This window comes from Ixodes scapularis, unplaced genomic scaffold (genome assembly GCF_016920785.2).
Source record: "Ixodes scapularis isolate PalLabHiFi unplaced genomic scaffold, ASM1692078v2 PGA_scaffold5__190_contigs__length_132052651, whole genome shotgun sequence".
Classification (NCBI taxonomy): Eukaryota; Metazoa; Arthropoda; class Arachnida; order Ixodida; family Ixodidae; genus Ixodes; species Ixodes scapularis.
In genome coordinates this window covers 128,730,907-128,751,468 of record NW_024609880.1, presented here as the reverse complement: position 1 = coordinate 128,751,468, position 20,562 = coordinate 128,730,907, and the positions used below count along the sequence as shown (strand labels likewise).

At 44.8% G+C, this 20,562-nt stretch overlaps 1 protein-coding gene across 1 annotated transcript in view; it reads right to left on the bottom strand.

The window, feature by feature from the left end:
• Nucleotides 1-1,860: 1,860 nt before the first annotated feature.
• The window catches only part of LOC120839249 (alkaline phosphatase, tissue-nonspecific isozyme), a 29,361-nt gene continuing 10,659 nt past the window's right edge, over nucleotides 1,861-20,562 (bottom strand). The window contains exons 3-7 of the mRNA XM_040209508.2: nucleotides 15,629-15,827; nucleotides 9,140-9,280; nucleotides 8,224-8,415; nucleotides 6,112-6,219; nucleotides 1,861-4,509 (exon numbers count right to left, since the gene is read on the bottom strand). Coding sequence (XP_040065442.2) covers nucleotides 4,232-4,509; nucleotides 6,112-6,219; nucleotides 8,224-8,415; nucleotides 9,140-9,280; nucleotides 15,629-15,827 — 918 coding nt within the window. The 3' untranslated portion in view covers nucleotides 1,861-4,231. The remainder of the gene's footprint in view (nucleotides 4,510-6,111; nucleotides 6,220-8,223; nucleotides 8,416-9,139; nucleotides 9,281-15,628; nucleotides 15,828-20,562) is intronic.

The following is a 20,562-nucleotide window of genomic DNA, read 5'->3' as shown; positions in this document are numbered from 1 at the left end:
AGTCACTGAAAAAAGAAATTCGAAAGCAAAAAAAGGTTACTCACTGCTAGCACATATAGAAGATTGCTGCCTGCGACCAAAACATTTCTGCGACTCTTTTTTACCGGGCAGTGTAAGCTGCACTACGTTATTTCTTTCCCCTTTATGATTATAATGCAATTAAATGCAAAGGTGCAAGCGAGCTGGACAAGAGTAGAGAAAATAATCCCTGGAGAAGGGGAACAAGAGGGACAAAGGACAAACAGGCGGATTTTTTCGGTCGCGCACCAGTCACCTAGCTGTGTTTGGAGATTTGTGTTTGTCCTTTGTCCCTCTTGTTCCCCTTCTCCAGGGATTATTTTCTCTATTCTTTCCCCTGTTTTGTTTTTAGTTCGTACCTACGCCGCGAAAGCAAATAAAGAAATGTACAACAAGCAGCTGAAAAAAAAGGGTCGCTTTCTTCTTTTTTTATTAGTTTCGTCTGTTGCTTCCGCTTTGTTTGTCGTGAACTCAACACCGGTGGCGACCACCAGCTATTCATTTGCTGCTTTCCATTTTCTTTCTTTTTTTCTATAAGCGCCGCAACGATCGTCGTCGTTGAAATAGTTTTTTGCTAGCTTCTTTGTTTTATTCGCCGTTGTTCGCTTTTCTTTCCCGTTTCTTCTTATTTTCGTCGGGAATGGCGACACCATTTTTTCTGCAAAGTTCGGTAAGTGTTTGCACGTTCATTTTTATCCTTACTTTTTGTTTTGTTTTTATGCTCCAGCAGCTCGTGCGCTTGCTCTGCTAATATTAACATGTCGTTTTTGCATGTTTTAACGATTACGACGTAGTTCGAGTAGCTAAACGCCTTTTTTCCGCTTCCCAGACGCGTTTCAAACGCGTGTGATCCCCTGAGAGGCGTTTGAGACCGCTAAATAAACTGCTCTATCTTTGTTTATGCGCGCGTTGTTATTCGATTGTCGTTGCAGTTGCGATCAGTGGATTCCGCTTTGCAAGCGAACTGACCGTAATAAATTGTTTCTGCTGTTAGGGTGACGATACGGGGCTTGTAAAGCTCGAGGACGTCGCGGAGCCTATACTTTTCCATTGCGACGACTGCTTCCGTAGACTCCGAGTCCGCTAGAGGCGCCACTGTCACGTTCGCCGCCGCTCCTATGTGTTTTCGGAGGAGTTTCCAGTATTGGCGAAGCTATATTGTATTTGGAGTAAACCTCACGTGACTTCCGGCGAACCCACTTTCAGTGACGTTGGTCGATGCCTCCCTTCTGACCGCCCCGACATCTTGCGGCACATTGTTACGTCACAGGGCACTGGCGGGCACTTTGAATTTTTTAGGCGTGTGCTCAGCTCTAAAAAGTGAGAACATTTTCAATGACGAGTTTTGACGCAGGCGGCCGTCTCTCGCAAGAATCGTCGTTGTGGCACCATCTACCGATCGGCGACACAAGCACTTGTTCCTACGTTGAAAAAATCGTAAGGGTGCAGGCGAGCTGGTGAAAATTAACCATGTTGAATTAACCTGAGACTGGGGTAGAGAAGAAACATCAAAACCTAGAAGAGACAGAAAATAGACAGAACGACGTCTCAAAAACGTCGTCGTCCGGTCTATTTTCTGTCCCTTCTACGTTGTGATGTTTCTTCTCTACCCCAGTCTCAGGTTAATTCAACATGGTTCCTACGTTGTTTGCTTTTGACCGAATGAACGTTCTCCCTACCGGGAGATGGCGCCACAAGCAAAATTATCTGGCACCTTATTTGCGTCGAAGTTCTTCACTGAAAATGACGGCGCGTTTTACAGCTCCCTTTCATGCCGCCCTACACATGCAGCGGCTTTTGACAGCGCATGTAAACGTGTAAAAAGCAACGACACAGCGCAGGTCAAAACTTAACCAAAATATTTATTCTCGATTACAGTGGGGTGAAGTTTCTTGGCCATAAAAGACACATTTTTTTAAGTCTTGCATCAGTTATTAGGTGCAGCCAAGAGAAAATAAAAACTGACCGCTAGTAAATGCGGATATTGGAACCACTGTTTTTTTTTGTGATACAGAACAAATGAGGATGTAACCAAGCACCAGTGATATGGATGAACAGGAGGGCGACGGGAAGCAAAAGACACAACATGACGGGCGTATGGACAACATGAAGTGATCGTCGAGTGCAAGCACCTTCCTGTAGGACTAGTAACACATGCTCCTGAAACCCTTTCGGTCAAATATAGTATGAGCTGCACAACTTGGGACAAGTTGACTAGAAATTAAATTTAGTGCTGGCGTTCTCTTTCTCAAATATGTGTATATGTATCGGGGAAAAAATAATGACCGGTAAACATTACAAAAAAGAGATTGAAAAAAAAAAAAAAACGCAAAAAAGGGCTACAAGACGAGACAAAAAAGTGTCTACTGTTTGCGCGAACAGTTTTGTACTTTATTTTTCTTAAATTTATATAGATGCTCTCATTGGGGCCCACGTAAACAAAGAACCGTTGCAAAGCACCCTAGGGTAGGAGTACCTTCGACAAGGGTGACAAAATATTGAAGCTGCCTTATACACGTTTGCAAGTACCGCACTTCAGAACGTAGCCTGGCTACTGCATCTGGAACAACTGTCTGCAAAATCATCACTCGGACCACCGTGGGGGCACGTCTTTGAAAGGCTTGAAGCTGAAGGTCGAACACCAGCAGAAAATGGCGACGCTACGAGACAGTTCTTGCAGCATGCATAAGACGTTCCTTTATCTTTAATATTACAACCATTTGCACTGCTTTCCCAAAACTGTCTCGTATAACGTTGTTCCTTTTTGTTTTGTTTTGTTTTTTTACGACGTCGAGAAAGGAGTGCGGAGTGCCAGGAGCATCTGAAAGACATTTCTGAGCAGGATCCTATGAGCCAACGGAGAGTTGCAGCGAACATTTCGCCAAACATATATACGCTCGCGATCGGCCAGTGAACCGTTTCGCAGATGACCTGTGCAGCACTAGTTCTGACGCATGTCATCAACTCCACTCTGTGAAGCGTGCAGAACTTTCCTAGAAGGCGGAGATGTCTGGCTGTGGCATCTCTCCAACAGCTCTCAAACCGGTCGTCTGCGGAAAGCGGTTCCTGCAAGTTTCTACCGATTAAAGGCATAGCGATCAAATGGAGGACGGTTTGTTAGAATTCAATAGAATTTGTTCACTTTGGGCATCATCTATCAGCTGAGGCTGCAGGCCTCGCAAATGGTCACGTGTCTCGTTCTTCTTATCACGCTGTGCGTACATCGAGAGACAGCGGTGTTTCAAGGGCGGGCTTAATAAGCTTCGTTCGCACCGTCGAGACTGAGTCTCCTAAGCCAAAGGTGCGTCACCGATTCTCTTTCATAGAAACAAAACAATAGCGATAAATGGCACAGGAGAGAAGCAGAAAGGAAATGCCTACTTAATTTGCTCGCCCTTCCAGCTCTTTCCCGCCGCCAATTTGCTCAGGTGGCAAGCTTCCAGTTTGTCGTCCTAAACGCCTGCAGCCAACTCGAGTGTCTCGAAGACGTTCGATGGATGACGACACAAAATCGAACAAGGTCTACAACGTGTTTCCGAACGCTTTCGGGGGAAACAAAAATAGAATAAATGAACCAATCAACAAAGTGCACTGAAACTTTTCGCAAAGGTGTCTTTAGGCGGTGCATTTCTCATACTCAAACTTTATAAGTTAAAAAAAAAAATGAGCACGAAAAAAAAAACTATTTCTTTACGAACAGGGAGGGAATCGGCGAATTCCATCTGGTTGACGCTGCTACTCACATTGGGGAGCTTTCGTAGATCGCGTTTCCCCCTCCGCTAAGCTCTCCACAACGAAGAAGTTGCTACTGCGCCTGCGCGCCGATAGCCTTGACTGTAGAGTTCCGGGTATCGTAGCGGATTGCGGAGGGCGTTGCGGGACGGCGAAAACGATCTACGAAAACTCCCTCTTACGTATGCTTGGATCCGCTGGATTTGCTTTCGGGTGTTTATTTCGAAGAAGAAATAAGGTTTTAGCGTTATGTTGCGCCATCTGTGAGTAGCAGCGTCAACCAAAAATATTTGACCGTTTTCCTCCTCGTGTATAAAAAAGAAAAACTTTTTTAAACTTACATTCATGAAAGTTGAGTAAGATAAATGCACCACCTTGAAACACCTTTGTGAAAAGTTTCATTGCACTCGGACCATTGGTTTATTTACGCGAACATTTTGTACGCCCGAACAGCGTTCGGAGACGCTGTGTCCATCGGTGGTCACCGCAGGCCCACGGCGGCCATCGTGGCCATCATGAGCGCCGACACGACGCCGAGCGAGGAAGGAGTCGCAGCGCCACCGCCGGGAGACGCGCACTGGTCCCCGGCAAAGCGTCCGACGCACGAGGCGTACGCGAGCACGTGCGGGATGTAGGACTGGTCGTGCGAGCCCGAGAAGAGGTGCGCCCAGGGCCCGGTCGCGTACACGGCCACCTCCTCGCCGCCGTGGGTCTCTTCGGTCAACTTAAAGGCCGACCGCTGGATGTAGTCCGGTTTCGCTGCACGACAACACGACCACAAATGCGTCAGCCGGGGATACGGACTCTGCTCTGCAAGGATGGAGCTAACACCAGAAACCAAAATTTGACGTTCGCCTTCATACAGCGTAAGGTCGGTCTGCTTTTGAGGTGCGGCGACGCTGGTTTACGCTGCACGTGAGAAATCCAGCCAGTGCAGTGCCACTGCAAGTCTGGGGTCTTTAACGTGTATCAAGGGGTAACACACAACCGCACGCCGCGGTGTGATGCTCATCCAGATTGAGACGAGAACGGGTGGGAATGGAACCCAGGGTCCCTGGATTCCGCGGCGCGAGATTTCGCTCTACTTGCTCCAAGCTCTAGTGCGCTAACACACTCGGCCACCGAGCTATCATCGTTCGTGATTTTTATCGTCTTCTTTCACGTCATGCATCTCGCTGTTTCCAAACAAGCCCCTACGAGGTGAGGTGTGGCCAAACGCCCAGTTCCCGCACGAGGTGTGGGCACTCCGCGTGCGCAGGAACTACATTCGCGTGGAGCGTCACCTCACAGGCGTGACGTCACTGCCGGGAATTCAACAACGACCTGGTTAGTTTTGTTGACAGAGAGACTTGTCAACCCTAAAGGCCTGTTCACACACTCTCAACCCAGTACGACCCACTGACACAAGACCGGTTTTTAAACCTCTTGCAAAGGCTTTCGACCGGATGCGCTGCTGCAGCGCTGGTCGTAAGCCGTCACAAGAGGCTTAAAAAGTCTCCAAATGTTTTAAAAATTACAGGAGGACAATTAAGACTGTTTACCTGTAGGAATGCACAACCATTCCTACACGCAGTGCATTCTTGCAAGCAGCTCGCCACGTCTTCCTTTCGCAAACGGCGCTCCGGCTGTGACATCACACTCCCCCACTGCGCAGGCGCGGTACCTCCGCCGGCTCCACGGCTTCCTTGACGAAGCGTCTGCGTTGCTGTGCTTTTCTTTGTGTTTTATTTCTGAGGCGCGTCCGCTTTGACCTTGAGCGGCGTGTGCTTGATGACGCATTGGTGTGACCATTTTTCGGGCACGACGCCGCCGCCTTTTCTCGTAATGGGACGTATAAGCTTTTCGCCTTAAAACGGGTCTTGCCTCCGTCGGTTGTAGTCAAACGCAAGTGTGTGAACGGACCTTCTAACCTCGTGGGTTGCAAGCCAGAAGAGCCGAGTTTTCTACGTCACCCGCAAGCATGCCGCAGAGAGCAGCGGCCATTACAGAATGGCATCCATCTCTCATTCTCGCTGTTTTAACTGATTAAATAAATATCAACAATAGCATGGTGCTGCGAGTGCACTGTACGGTGCTTAATACACTCGGGGATTTCTTGATGTGTGATATTGAATGTTAGTATTTATAGTAGGTGACAGGCTAAGTATTGAGATGGAGGCTCCGCGTCCAGCACGCGTTTGTTGCCTTTCACCGGGTTTCGGCTGCGCGTGCGACGATCCACAGGCAGAAAGCTTAAGATGGAGCGCCCACTGAAGTCTTAGCCTGTCGCCGACTAGTTCACGAAGTGGTGCAACGTTTAACCTAACCGCGATCCTTTGGTGGTCGTTACACAACGAGCAATGCGGGGGAATTCGTTCTTACCCACATCGGCGTTCGTAAAATTAGTCTTGTCCGTAGAGAAGCCTGGTCCGTTGCCATAGGTGAGGACAGTGAAAGGCAGCTGGTCAACGTCCGAGTAGCCAGCAATACCTGCAAATTTCACCTGATTAGACAGCCCTCTTAACTAAGGCATATAGAACGTTCGGACCTGGCCATTTCTGTCCCTTTTGCGTAAGTGGATTATTTTCTAATCTAATAGTTCCACATCAGACCTTGATACCCTTATGGGAAATATCGCACACTTTTTTGGCAATGCCAGTTGGTAGAGCTAATGCAAGGTTTCGCAAAAGATGCGAGGGTGCGGTATGGTATCAAATAAGTGAACCATTTCTAACCTGGTGTCTGTACCTCTTCACATATGAGGGGCGGGTTATCACGCCGTAAAAAAACATTTTTAGTCAGTTTTTATGAGGGGAGGAAGGAATTGGGCGATAAAGAAACCACGAGTTTCAGCCAAGCTTAATACAATTTTCTGCAAGGAACATTCGGGATTGTTGACCGTTGCGTTCAACATTCCTAAAGGTTTGTGTTTATTGCCTATATGCAAACTTGTAAAAGTAATTCGTTACAAGTAAAGGGTTACTTATAATCCGTTACATTTTCAAGAAATGTGGTAATTACCACGTTAATTGTTTGCGGCAGTAATCTGTAATGTTTCGTTACAAATATTGGTAACGGATTACTTTAATTACTCGTTACTTAAAAAAAAAGATATGATCATATTATGAAAACTGGAGCATTATGAGCAAGCCATTCAGCAGCATAAAGATAGCAAAATCAACCAAATAGAAAACATCGTAAAGAGGAGAATACCCAAACAAAAACAAAAAAAGCATTTTTTGTATGACCGGTTACAAGAACCACTAGAAAAAACATGTAAGGCATATACAAATATCAGGAAAACAAAGATTAACAAGACAACGCTGAGTAGACGTTGTCTTCTTGAACAGACGCTCCAGATTTCTAAAGCCGGGGTCGCACTGCTCATACATGATACAAAAGACGGTCTGCAAGCACGAGCCACCTAAATATACGTGGTTCGGATGCCGCGTGCCAAGTTCTCTCCTTGAACTCATCGCCATGCGGCATTCCAAGCACAGACATCGCAGCGACTCCCTTTCAAATCTGTATGCAGACTGTCGTTTGTACGATATATACACCGTTCCAATATTTACAAGTCCTCATCCCAGCACGCGCATGTTCGTCGCTGAAAATGGAACCGACCAGGAGTACTTTTTTGGAGAGAAGGGCGCCGCCATCTTGAAATATCGTCACTTCCAGTATGGGCGAAAACAATGTTTTGCCGTCGCCACGTAAGCAGATAAGCATAACCGTCACTCATTCTCGTTTTGTCTCCCCTTTATTTTTCTACTAGTTGCAGGTTGAAACGTTTTAATATTTTTTCGTCGCCCATATTGGATATGCCTTCTTGGCGGCCGGGGGTGAGAATAACTGGAAAAGGTCCATAAGCAGTGTGACCCCGGCTTTAGTGTGTAGCTGTGTCCGCGCGCGTTCCTATTTGCAAGCAGGGTCACGCGAGGGATGGCAAATGCCCGAAGCAGGCGGTAAGAAGCGAAGGGGAAGAGAGGGTGTGAAGCAGCGCTCGCCCACCCTCCGTTTACTGTTAGCACGCTTCATTTCGCTAGGAATTGAGCCCCCGCGCCCCAGATGATCAGTGGCCCCAAGAGGAGGAAGAACTTTCGCTACAGAAAGCTATCGAGGTCGTCATTCACGGGGCGGCAGCGGAACCATTATCACTAAAGGGGCCTCCATTTGCATACGCTCTTACGTGTAACGACAATCGATTCAAAATAAAAAGTAAGACTACACCGAGTCAAGGAAATTTGTAAGATTAACGCACTTCCGCCGTGTTTTCAAAGTCTTCTTCCGTTTTTTTAGTACTGTTAATATACCGTCCCCAATTGAAGCCATTTTAAGAAAGAAGAAAGTACACGAAAAAATTGTGATCGAATTGACCGCCACCAAAAAACCTCGACTTCGAAGAAGCATTCCAAGAGACGAAAATACAACGTGTCTGTACTCTGCACCAATGCTTTGTCCATACCAACTACGCGCACCGGCCCGATATCTCACCGAGGATGTTTGTGCCTCGCTGTGGGTAGCCTCCCATGGTGAAGGTATGCGAGTGATCGGCCGTGACCACGATCAGGGACTCTTCCGGGTCCAGGAGCTTGTAGGTGTCCGAGACGGCCTGGTCGAACTCGAGGGCCTCCTCCAACGCCGAGCCGCCCATGCTCAAGTGGTGCGCCTGATCGATCCTGCCACCTGAACCAAACAGCGATAATCGCTCGTCATAAAATGCACATAAGAAAAAAAGAGTAAACCTATTTGTGTACCAGTTTGTCTGCCCACTGTGATAATCGTGAGAGAGTTCACTTGTCCGCAGTCAACTCACACCGAAGAAATCTACGGGAAATTGCGTGGCCCAACGAAAAGCGTTTCCGCCAAGAATTTCATATTGCGAATGTTACACTTGGCATGAGTAAAGAGTGTAAAATGACAGGCTGAGTGTCACAACAGAGGCCTCGATTTTTTAGAAATATTCGTAGAAACACCTTTGGGGCGACCATATGTTGCAATATTAGCAATTGTACACTCGTGCTAGCTGTGTCACTCCCTGTATACGTTTCCCAGTTGTGTAACTTTCTATAACAAACAACGAGCTCGGGAACAACCAAAAACGAGGGCTCTCTCTCTCTCTTTCTTTCTCTCTTTCAGAAACATACATACAGACACAGTAACACAAGCACCTCAACGGTGTCTCACAGCCGCCGCAAGAGTTTGAAACATCACAGTCAAAGGGTCTACGCGAACACAGAAAATCGCACTAGACAAAGATTGAGAGTTCATAGAGCAAAGCAGCTCATAAAATGAGGCTCTTGCTTGCTTTTAGTTTGCTTTTATGCTAATTCTTACAAGGTCGCCAGAGAGAAAGAAAGAGAGCATTAGTAATTCTAATGCTTGATCATAAGATTTATTACGGACTCACCTTCGACGAGAAGAACAAATCCGTTGGGAGCTCTGCTCAGCAGGTCCAGAGCAACCTTGGTCATTTCTGGTAGGGTCGGCTTAGTGGTGTTGGCGTCGCTTCTGTCAATCACGTACGGCACGTGGCTGTTGTCGAAGAGACCTGGGCGGTGGACAAAATATTACGATTAGTTCGGGTGCAGCTGCGGTTTTTATGTCCCACGTTATCTTCGACGACCGAGCTGTAACTGAAGAGTTTTGTAGGAGCCGCAGAGTAAAAATAATTACTAGCTTGCAATTCAATCAATATATGTTACGTTTCCTCAAACTTAAGTTCCAAGCTAGAACGCACGTATCAACCTTATCATTGTTTATAAAGGCAAAGAAAGCAAGTCGATTTCTCCATATCTACATTTAATTTCTACCCTGTCGTCGTCTACAGGGGTTCTACCAGATGACTTGAAAGTAACTTACGTTTTACCTATCCACAAAGGTGGTTTTAAAAAGGATGTCTCTAATTACAGATATATTTTATTAGCGTCTATTTATGTAAGACAATTTAACAGCTTTTTTATTCACATATAATGTGTGACCTAAATACAAACAATTTGAATATAAGTGAGCAACACGGTTTTTGTAAGTTGTGCAACACATTTTACGGAATTCTTTCACGAATTGATATCTGGTATTGACGAATGCACACAAAACAACTGTATTTTCTTGTACTTCCGCAAAGCATTTGACACGGTTTCACACTCGATTCTTCTCCAAAAACTTAAGATGCTCGAATGAGACTCAACTGTTATAATATGGATTGAAAGTTATATGTCCCAGCGGCGCCAGTGTGTGGTTCTGAACCACAAACGGTTTGATTACGTTGATGTGACATCTGGAGTCCCCCAGGACCCACCCTTGTTTTTAATTTATATTAATAACCTTTCAAGCCAAAAGGCTCGAGGTACACCTATGTGCTTCTTATGAGTTGTAAATGAGAAAGCATGCACGCCGCTCTTCGCTCGCTTCTTTCATCTGCAGTGTACGACGCGCTGACCTTGGGCGTGGAACGGTGGAGCCGCTGCCTCGCGGACACGTACGCAGCGCCATCGGGTGAGCGATCGTTCCAACTGACGCGCAGCGGCCAATGGGAGCGTCGCCGACGCGCGCCAACCAATGGGACCAAAGCCGAAAATTAATTAGCTTTACTTCGCTCCTTTGATATCGGGGAAACTATAATTTCGAGTGATTTCATAGCTGGGAGGAGCTGGCTACGCTTGGAAAAAGGATTTAAGGAGCCGTTTTCGCGCTTCTTCAAACTGATGACGTCGGCTCACTCCATAAGACAGTTAATGCATTTGCATTAAAAACGTCTCATATACGACTGTTTGCCGATTATTGTTTAATAATAATAATAATTTGTTTATTTATTGTGCCCTAAAACAACCACGCAAGTCTTCACATTGGCGCACACAAGGCAAAAAAAGAAACGCAACACACGCACAGCTTCAAATGTACAAATTAGCATGACTACAACTAGGTCGCACACTTCACACAAAATGCAATAGAGTTTCAACTTTCAACTAAACTCGCCATGTTCCGGCGAAAAACTGAAAGATCCGTGAAGATGTCCAAGGTAGAGGATGCGATTCTATTAAATGAAATTTGCATACGGGACAGTGGTGAGAGTTTAGACATGAATTGAATATAAAAGACAGTAAAATTTCTGGTAACGCGACAAGGAACATGAAAATCGACAGAAGTTAGCATCAGCCCGACCATTTACCACCCTGTGCAAAAAAATCAGATTACGCTCGAATCTTCTATTTGACAAAGACTTAAAGGGGCACTGACACATCAAAATCATATTTTTTTTTTATTATACGAAACGATTGAAAACGATGCCGGGACATTACCCTCAAAATTTGAAATTTGGGAATTCAGTATTTGTGAAGTAAAAAAACAATTTCCAAACGCCGAATTCGAAGTTCCCGCGCGATCGGCGCCGGTGCCTTGACGTCAAAAATTGCGGAGTCCTGAGAGTCCACTTTTTTTCCCCACTCCCTGCTGTTGCCATGGCGGCCCAAAGCGAGGAGGAAAGGAGCGAGCGCAGGCGTTGCGGCGGACCGGTTTTGAGCGGTGTCGCCTGTTTTCCGTTGGAGGATACAAATCCAGGAGACGGCACCACAACGAACTCCCGATTTTTTGTATTTCAAAAAGAAAGGATGTAGTGCGTTCGCAATTGCGTTAAAAAACATGTTTTAGGATTGCCGTAATTAAATTTTATAGAGATGTCGCCTAGAAAGCTTCTAAATTTCATGATTCTTGACGTCACCGATCAAAAAAAGCGAGGAGGCGAGAGGCGGGAAAATCAAACGCCAAAAATAAAAAGGCGCGCGCGCGCGCGGGAAAATTTTTTTTCGCGATGAGGTTTTTTTGCGGGTCTATGACTGCAACTTGCATCGTTTTAGACAATAAAAATAAATACGACCTTTGTGGTGTCAGTGCCCCTTTAAGTAAAACGCTCTTAGGAAGAATTCTATAATCATAATAAAAGTGACACTGAAAGTGTCTATTATATAAAATGCGTATCATTCTTTTTGCACTGATTCAATACTTAAAGACTGTGTACGTGTTAGAAAATTCCAAACAACAGATGCAAGTTCAAGCGGTGAACGAACTAAAGCACAAAATAAACGAATCATACAAGAAGGGCGTCTGAACTTTTTAGTTATACGAGATATGATACCAAGAGTTTTCATCACACGGCCAACAACAAAAGAAACATGAGCATTGAATGACAACGCGCTATCAAGGCACACACCGAGATCTTTCATCACAGTCACGCGTTCGATTGGAGTTACTCCCAAAGAGTAAGTAAAATGCGTTAACAGTGTGTCGTCTGCTCAAAGAAATAACCTTAGTTTTGGTAGGATTTAGGAGCAAATTATTCGCCAAAGACCATTGCAGTATGTTATTCACTTCGTGCTGAAGAGCATTACAATCAAGAGGAGTAGCAACGCGCATAAAAATCTTATATCATCCGCAGAAAGTAGAAGCTCAGCTTTTTTTGACAGATGAGGCTATATCATTAACAAATATCAGAAACAGAAGAGGCCCAAGAATAGACCCCTGGGGGACACCTGAAGTTGAGTAAAATAGTGTAGAAGGGACACTAGAAATTCGAACATGATCCGTACGACATGACAAGTAGCTTGCCATGTCGTACGAATAAGTAGCGAAGTAGTTCAAAACAACAACCGTATAACGATAATTTGTGGAGCAATAGCTCATGATCAACTTTATCAAATACTTTAGACATATCAAAATAAACAGCTTCTACCTGTCCCCTGATCGTAACAACTGGTGCAGCAAAATGTGAAAAGGAGCACAGGTTGGTTTGGACTGACCGTCCCGTAGTGAACCCGTGCTGCGAAGTCGTTAATCTTTGATGAAAGTAATGAGTTATTAGTTCATAAATAACTTTCTCAAACACCTTAGAAAAGCCGCAAGCCGATAATTACTGACAACCGATGAATCGCCCCCTTTTAATATTGGCACGACAACCGCTTTCTTCTGTAACGATGGAAACAAACCAGATCGAAGTGACAAGTTGAAAATGTGTTTTAAAATCGGTGCGAACAAGTCACCGCAACCTTTGATTATAAAGCTCGGAATACAATCTACTCCAGTAGATAACTTCGGTTTAAGGTTTCTGATACCTTCCTCAATTTCAACCGTATCTACTCTGAAGCCCGATAAAACATCCTGGCAGTTTACTTCCATGTCAATAGGCTGAATAGTTGGCTGACCAACAGCGTAGCATTGACTAGAACAGTCTGCAAAACGATCTGCCACCTCTAGTGGGGACGAAAAATACTTAATGTTTCCAGTAGAACAATCCCGCAGTGAAATTTCATGTGCATTGTTACGAGTGTGCTGCTTTGCAAACTTCCAAAAAATTTCGGGGCGGCGGTTTATATTGCGCTCGACATCAACAAGATGTAACTGTTTATCGCGCGAGTACAATTTTTTGACGAGAGAACGATAAATACTAAATTGAGTGTACCAGAAGCTAGAGCCTGTTTTTTTTTTGAAAAGTCTATGAAAATTATATTTTTTCTTAAGGTACATTTTTAAATCATTGGAAAACCAGTCCGGGTAATTGAAAAGTTGAGAATTGTGTTTTGGAACAAAAATTCTAATCGCGTCTTGAACAACTGACGTAAACGCTTCTGTTGCGAGATTGCTGTTATCCATTGCAAGAACAGCGCTCCAGTTATAATTATGAAAGTATTTATGCATTGCCAAATAATCTCCTTTGGGGTAACAGTAGGCGGAGGGTCTGTTCAATGCTTGCGACTTTTTTGGCAGCCGTATTTGAACATTGATAGGTGGATGATATACATCCATTTGTTCTAGAGGAATTGAAACAGTACTAACTGATTCGATTGGAATATTTGATAACACTAGGTCAAGAACATTACCAGCGGAGTATTCAACACTGTTAATCTTATTCAGCCCACAAAAATGTATAAAAGCTAAGCCAGCTGCCTTATTTGACGTGATTAAATCTCTGCCGTTTATAACGTCCAATGACCAATCTATTTCCGGAAGGTTTAAATCGCCGTACATTTGAACTCTGTACCTATCAAAGTGTACTTGTTGTTCCAGCGTTTCAAGATGTTCGATAAAAATTGAAGGGTCGCATAGTGGTGGAAAATAGTAGTTTTCAATAATGTAATTAAAGCCATCGGTCATTTTAATTTCTACCCATAAGCATTCTGAATACGATTCTAGGTCGAACCTTCTACGTGACTCAAGCAAACAATGAATCGCAATCAATACGCCACCACCTATCGTTTGCCCCGCGCTTATATAGACTCTGTCGCAGCGGTAAACATTGTAGTTAGGTGTGAAGTAATTCGAACTCAGAACGCCATCGCAGAGCCACGTTTCCGATAAACAAATAACGTCAAAGTCGGCAGTAATAAGATTATACATAAACTCGTCAGCCTTTGCGCGCAGCCCTCGAACATTTTGATAAAAAAAGTTAAGCACTTCCGACATTTACATCCGATGTCGCTTCGAGGGGATAAGTACGAGCATGGTTAAGCTGGCCAAAGAACTGGTGGAAAATGCTGCCCTCCGGCCAAACTTCCGGTTTGTTAATGGCGTCAAACACGGCCTGGTCGCAAGACAAATGAAAGGAAGAATACGAGAGAAATCGAGTTAACATTTTGGAATCAGCAATTGACTTCCCGTCTAGGAACGGCTCGACAAGCGCCTGGACATCGCCAACCGACGTATTCTTTCGAAGTCGAGATACAAAAAGTGCCATTCGGCGCTGAGGCCTAGCAACAGCCTGCGTTTTGTATAGAAGCATTGCGAGTGAACAAGACGCAGGACAAGTACAAAGTGACCTGATACGTGTTGTAAATGGAAGACGACTTTGAATCTTAAAAGTGTGTCTATGTACGTTTTTTTACGAGTAGAAAGAAAATGAATACTCAATGCTGTGTGAGTAACGACCTCATCGAAGCAGAAAGAACGCGCAGGTACCTGGGTGCTACGTTGCCGATCGACCGTTTATGGAATACTCAAGTCGACGATGTGTCGACGATGTGACGACGATGTTAGGGCATTGAACTTTGATCCCCAAAATTTAAAATGCTCAGAAACCAACTTGAATAACATGGCATATTTGACATCCGTCATACCATTTCTAGAATATCTAGAATGTGTTCGTACCTTTGTTCAGAATTCTGTGTCCCGTCTGTGTCATGTGCTAAACAGCTTCGCTGGTCATCCACCTTCACAGGGTGGAATGGCTCATGAATTTTTTTTTACGTTTGTAACTCCCCTGCATTGACGCTTCGAACAATGTGGGGTACCTTTTGAATAAAAAAAAAATAAAGAATAAAGGTCACTCTCTGCTGATTCTGTGTATTTCGCTATTTTTTATTATAGGTATTAGGTCTGTGCGCCGAAGAATTTTTAAGTAATTAATCGGTTACTTTCGATCGATCATTAATTTAGCCAATCCGTCTACGTTGAGGCTGTCAGAATTGTTAAGGCGTCGCGAAGATATAAATATAACATTGTACATTTAGGAAACAGTACGCCACGGGAAGTCGCGATGAGATTTGTAGAGCACAGTACGCGGCGAAGCTTCCTTTTTCGTAGTGAAAATGTGCGCTACATCTGAACGAGTTAAGATACATCCGTAACGTTACTAAATTGCTGCGTCTATATCGTTCGCCCGGGTCCCCAAATCCGGCAGCCTGTTCCCAGAGACCCGTTCCAACGCCACCTAGAAGACAGGGCCTGTGCATGACGTCATCGAGTGGCCACCCGACCCGCCTCGAGAGGCGAACACGTCCAAGCTCTACGGCAGTCGCGGAGTGCCAGCGTTCCGCTCGTTCTGAGACTCTGCAAGACGTGCTGGCGATCCACTGGTGATGACGTTTGGGGGCATTTAAGGCCTACGTCTTGTAATCTATGGGTTAACGCTCACCGAGCAGGTAGTCTGTCTTCTGCGGGTTCACGCTGAGAAGTCCCTGCTTGTTCCAGACGTAGGTGGCGTTCCCTTCGCCCTTCCTGGCGTCCGTCCACTCCTTGATGAGGTTCTTGCCGTCCGTGCGCTGTCCCGGCTTGCCTTCTTCGTCCATCATGTTCTTGTCGAGGAAGACCCGGCGACCGCCTCCCAGAATCACCTGGAAGACAGCCGTGAAAACACGTATCGAGGATTGGAACCCTGGTAGCAAAAGCGGTTTTAAAGGACCGCCCAATGAATGTTCGAGCTTGTTTCGAGGGAAAAACGTTTCTCAATTGCCGGCCAACTAAGGACCTAAGAAATTTATCTATAATCGCTAAAAGCTTAAAATAATTCTGGGCATAGAGAGTCTTCAACGTCTAATTATCTTTTTTGTATTGCCTCGTGTTGTCTTACTTCGTCTTGGTCATTGTCGCTCTCTGCATATTACACTTTTTAAACTGTGAACCAACTATGGTAGCCCTACTAACCACTTTCCTGCGTCTAATTATCGCTCGGCAGCCAATGAGCTCACGGCATTAGCCGATGACAACCCTGATGGACGAATCACGAAAACAGAAGCATGAACATTATGCGGAACGCAAGTTCTTGCCTGCTTCTTTCGCAGGGGTTGCGGTGACGTTAGAACGCCGAGCTCTCATCGGCTCTCATTGAAAGGATGGGGGTAGATCTCTATAGACCTTTTCATTTTAGTAGTTGCCTCACCGGCGGATAGAGGGCGCTGACACACTCGGCGCCATTAAGTTGCTTCAATTTGGTTGGTTTCGGTTTCAACGTGCACGCGGTTATGTTGCTGTTTTACGTGGTTTTTGCTTAATTTGGTGTTACAATTATTTTCCTTGTATCACGCAACCTACGAAACAGTGACATTGAGCCACTTTGAGGACTTCAAGGCGTTCTTGAGCCTAAATTGGGGGCTTTTTTGCAAACTCCTTTGATGTAGCTAATTATGGTCGGTTGCGAAACGCCCGACTAATGCATAGGGAAGATTATCATCGTCTATGGCCGTACTTTATGACACTAGCGTCCAGAAAATACAACTAATAAAGAGACTAACACAGGAATGTAAAGAAGCATATCGACAGCTTGATTAGCAATGTGCTGAATCAGGCAGAACAGAGGAACTCGCGAGTTTATTACTCACTGTTTGGTTTTCGTGGGAACACAACCTCTAGTGAACTCCGCGGACTAAAAAAGTATCGTGTAATGACGTAGATAATTTATATAAACAAGCAGTATCGTCTCAGCCTCTTTTTTTTTTTAATTCAGTACTCGAGGATATTTTGACAGTCCGAATAGGAAATTTCTTAAATTATCAGCCCTCCTAAAGTACTCATTTTTTTTAACAGATTCGCTTTGTAAATTTCGGCATCGCCAGTCACCAAAAGTAAACCTCTATCCGCCATCGACAGCCCTGGTCTCGGGTCAAGGAGGTTATAATGGGCAGGAGGTGGCGTTCCTATCCCCAATGCATGGAGCGAAGTGTAACGGAAGTAGGCGTGGCCACGAGCCGCAACGAGCATTTCTTGACCAATGGGAAGCCTAGTGAGTGGGCGCCGCCATTAATTTTGGTGCAAACAACTGCGTTGCGATGACATTTCCGTGGCAACGCGACTGAGTGCACCGAAAGTAATGGCGGCACCCAGCGCTTAACGGGAGACTTTTAAACCGGTATGGTCGGAATTGGATGAGATTATTATAAACGAACGCCTGGTTGCCCAGCAGAAAGTAAGTGACTAGAATTGAGACGCTCTAGACGACGCACCGTGAAGGACTTGGCGGTGCGCAACGCATTTTTTAATAAACAGCAGCAGCAGACCGCACGAGCGCGCATGCAAGCCAGGAACGCACAGAACAACGGGCTCGCGCTTCCAGTTCTGACTTTGCTCGCACATAATGTGGAACTAAGTATAAACACTCACGCTGCAAAGCATTTGCATCGTGGACGCCCACGGCGGACGCCGACCGCATCGAAAGCTAGCCTCGTGAAGCACACGCCGGAGCGGAGTAGAAAGCAGACGAACCGCCGGTGCGCTACCCCACGGAATCGGAACGGGTGCGCAAGGCAGTCTGGGATTAAACGCCTCTTCCGGCTTCACTCAGGATGACGTCATGCCGGGTCCTGTCTGTTTAAACGTCCTTGTCTCGGGTGATTGGCATGCAGACGGCTTTTTTTCCCGGCGTGAAATGTTGCGGACCCAGATACTAACAAGAATTAAAACAGCGCACGCAAAAAAATAAAGCGTTGTCATTACTGCGCATGCGCCGAACCAAAATCGCGTTTAAATTTCGAAATATAAACGACGTTAATTTTTGTTCACGCGATTCTAAAACTCGCTATTGTTAAGTTGTCTGTGGCAGTTACGCGGAAAGTCCCAACCTTTGTGTTAAAATAAATTAAGTATATTGATCTGGTTATCTAAAGATAATTAATAAATCACTTAAATGACTGTCGTAATGGGAGCGAGTATGGTATAAATTTCTTAAACTTCATAAGTAAACCGACCAACCGAACGTTTACACTGCAAAAAAAGATTGAGAACCTCATACACATGTAGGTGTGATATTATGAACAAACAAATCGCCTGAAGTTGACGTGCCCATATTTCTAGCCTCAGATAAAATACAAGTTAAACGTTCGTTGTCTATTTCCTCTACGAGTTTCCTCACATAGTCAACATAAACTGTTTTTGATATATTAAGAACAAAAAGGATACTTTCAGGAAATACAGATAGTCTCCTTCCGCTGACTATTCTTGACGCCTTCCGATCCTAAATGCGCTGTATAAATATACGTGCTTCTTATGTTCCGCCACTATCAAGAAATAAACCTCAGTTGGCATAAGGACCTTTGAACCCTCGTGATGTCTTAGTCGTCGAGTAGATGTACCGGACTACAGTTTCCGAAGTAAGTCAAGGAAGCGCGGTGAAACGCGGCGAAAAACACAAATACAAGGCATCCGCCAAGGCGCGGAGGGGGGAGTGGAACAACAAGTTGGAGCAACCTAATGGCTGCCGCGTTACGTGATTCCAAGATGGCAGCGCCCATGCGAGGGAGGATGAAATGGTCTGGTCTATCCACTATATTTCCAATCCGAGCCAATCAGAGCTCGGCGTTGTTCTGACGTCACCGCAACCCCTATGCAAGAAGCAGACGAACTTGCGCTCCCCTTAAGCCACGCTCCGCGTGTCTTAAACTGTCCTTTCTTTTTTAATAAACGTTGATTTTTTTTTTTTCTAAACGTTTTTTTAGACTTTCTTTTATAGACGTCTCATTTTTTTATAAAGTGACAGCGCAGAAGCCTATACAAATTCGCAAAGTACTTCGCATCCTAGGACCGTATGAAACATTTAGTATGTGCTTGAATGTATGCGGCTCAGACCTCCTATCGTGCCCAATCTTAACGAATACTTTGGGGGCTGAATAATTTTGAGGGCACGGGGGATCCCACGAGGGTACTCTCTGGAAAACACCTGGATTCCTAGCAGTGTTGTAGGCGTTACCGAAAAAAAGGTAAGTAAATACGCTACTCGTTAATCACTAATAAAAGGAACGCGCTACGGACCCACGTCACGTCAAAAATAAAAGGAACGCGGTACCGTTGCCGATAAAAAGTAACGCAGGTTATTTTGGCGTTACTTTTTTTGTGTATGAATTGAAAACGTTTTACTGTTTGACGTCACAGTTAGAGGCGCCACATTTCAAGAAAATGTGAGTGTTTTCGTGGGTAAAAGAGACGCAAAATCTTGAAGGAATGTAGGAGAAGCGCAAGTATTCCTTCAACTCTGCGCCTAGAGGCTCCAAAAAAAAATATTTTTTTTTGAAGTGTAACTTTTTTTGTAAGTCTTGGCAACAAGATGTAGCAAGTAACGTAACTACGTTTTCCGGTACTGTTTTGACAATGTAATGAGCGCGTTACCACGCTAAAAATAATGTAACGAGTGTCCGCCAACACCGGTTCCTAGAAAGCGAGCTAGAGAATCCATGCTTTGGAGGAATGTACGTCCAAACTTCACTTGTTTAGCCTCTTCCTCGTAACATCTAAAATGTTACTAGAACGACGTGGAATCAGAACTGACTCACGCAGAAACGAATCGAGAAGTATACGGCTCCTTGCAAGCCTGAAAGCCAAAAAACTTAATACTACCTTTCAGCACCAAGAAACACTCGCGTGGCTGGTCTGTTCGCCAACATGATTATAACTTATGTCTAAGCACTGAGAACCTGAGAAACGCGGGGCGTGCAACTCACGAGCCTTTAATGACCGTTCCTTACTCAATTAAGTTGCGCACAGGAATGTCAAAGGACGAAGCAGGAAGCGTGAACATTTCAGACTTGTAGGGTACTCATTACAAGTAATCAAATGACTTGTAACCTATTACTTTTTGGAGGAAGTTTGTAATCATTCAATCGCCTTTATTAGGGAGCAATTGCGAGAGTAATTTGATCATTCTTGAAAGTAATAAAATTACTCGTATTTCTTTCTGCCCTTTTTTATGGGGCCTTTTGTTTCCTACACGCCCTACCAAAAACAAATCACCAAACAAAGTCTTCGACAGGAGGATGGTTTACCGAAGCTGGCCATTAAAGAGATTACTTTTTTTAATTCAGTGGTAATAATCCAATAATACACAGCACGAGAGACCCGTTCTGAAAGCGGCAGAAAAATCTGTTTTGAAAAACTAAAGTAATCGAAAAAGTAACGTTTAAAGGGGCACTGACACATCAAAATAATTTTTTTTATTATCCGAAACGATTGAAAACGATGCGGGGACATTACCCTCAAAATTTGAAATTTGGGAATTCAGTATTTGTGAAGTAAAAAATAAAAAATCCAAATGCCGAATTCGAAGTTCCCGCGCGATCGGCGCCGGTGCCTTGACGTCAAATATTG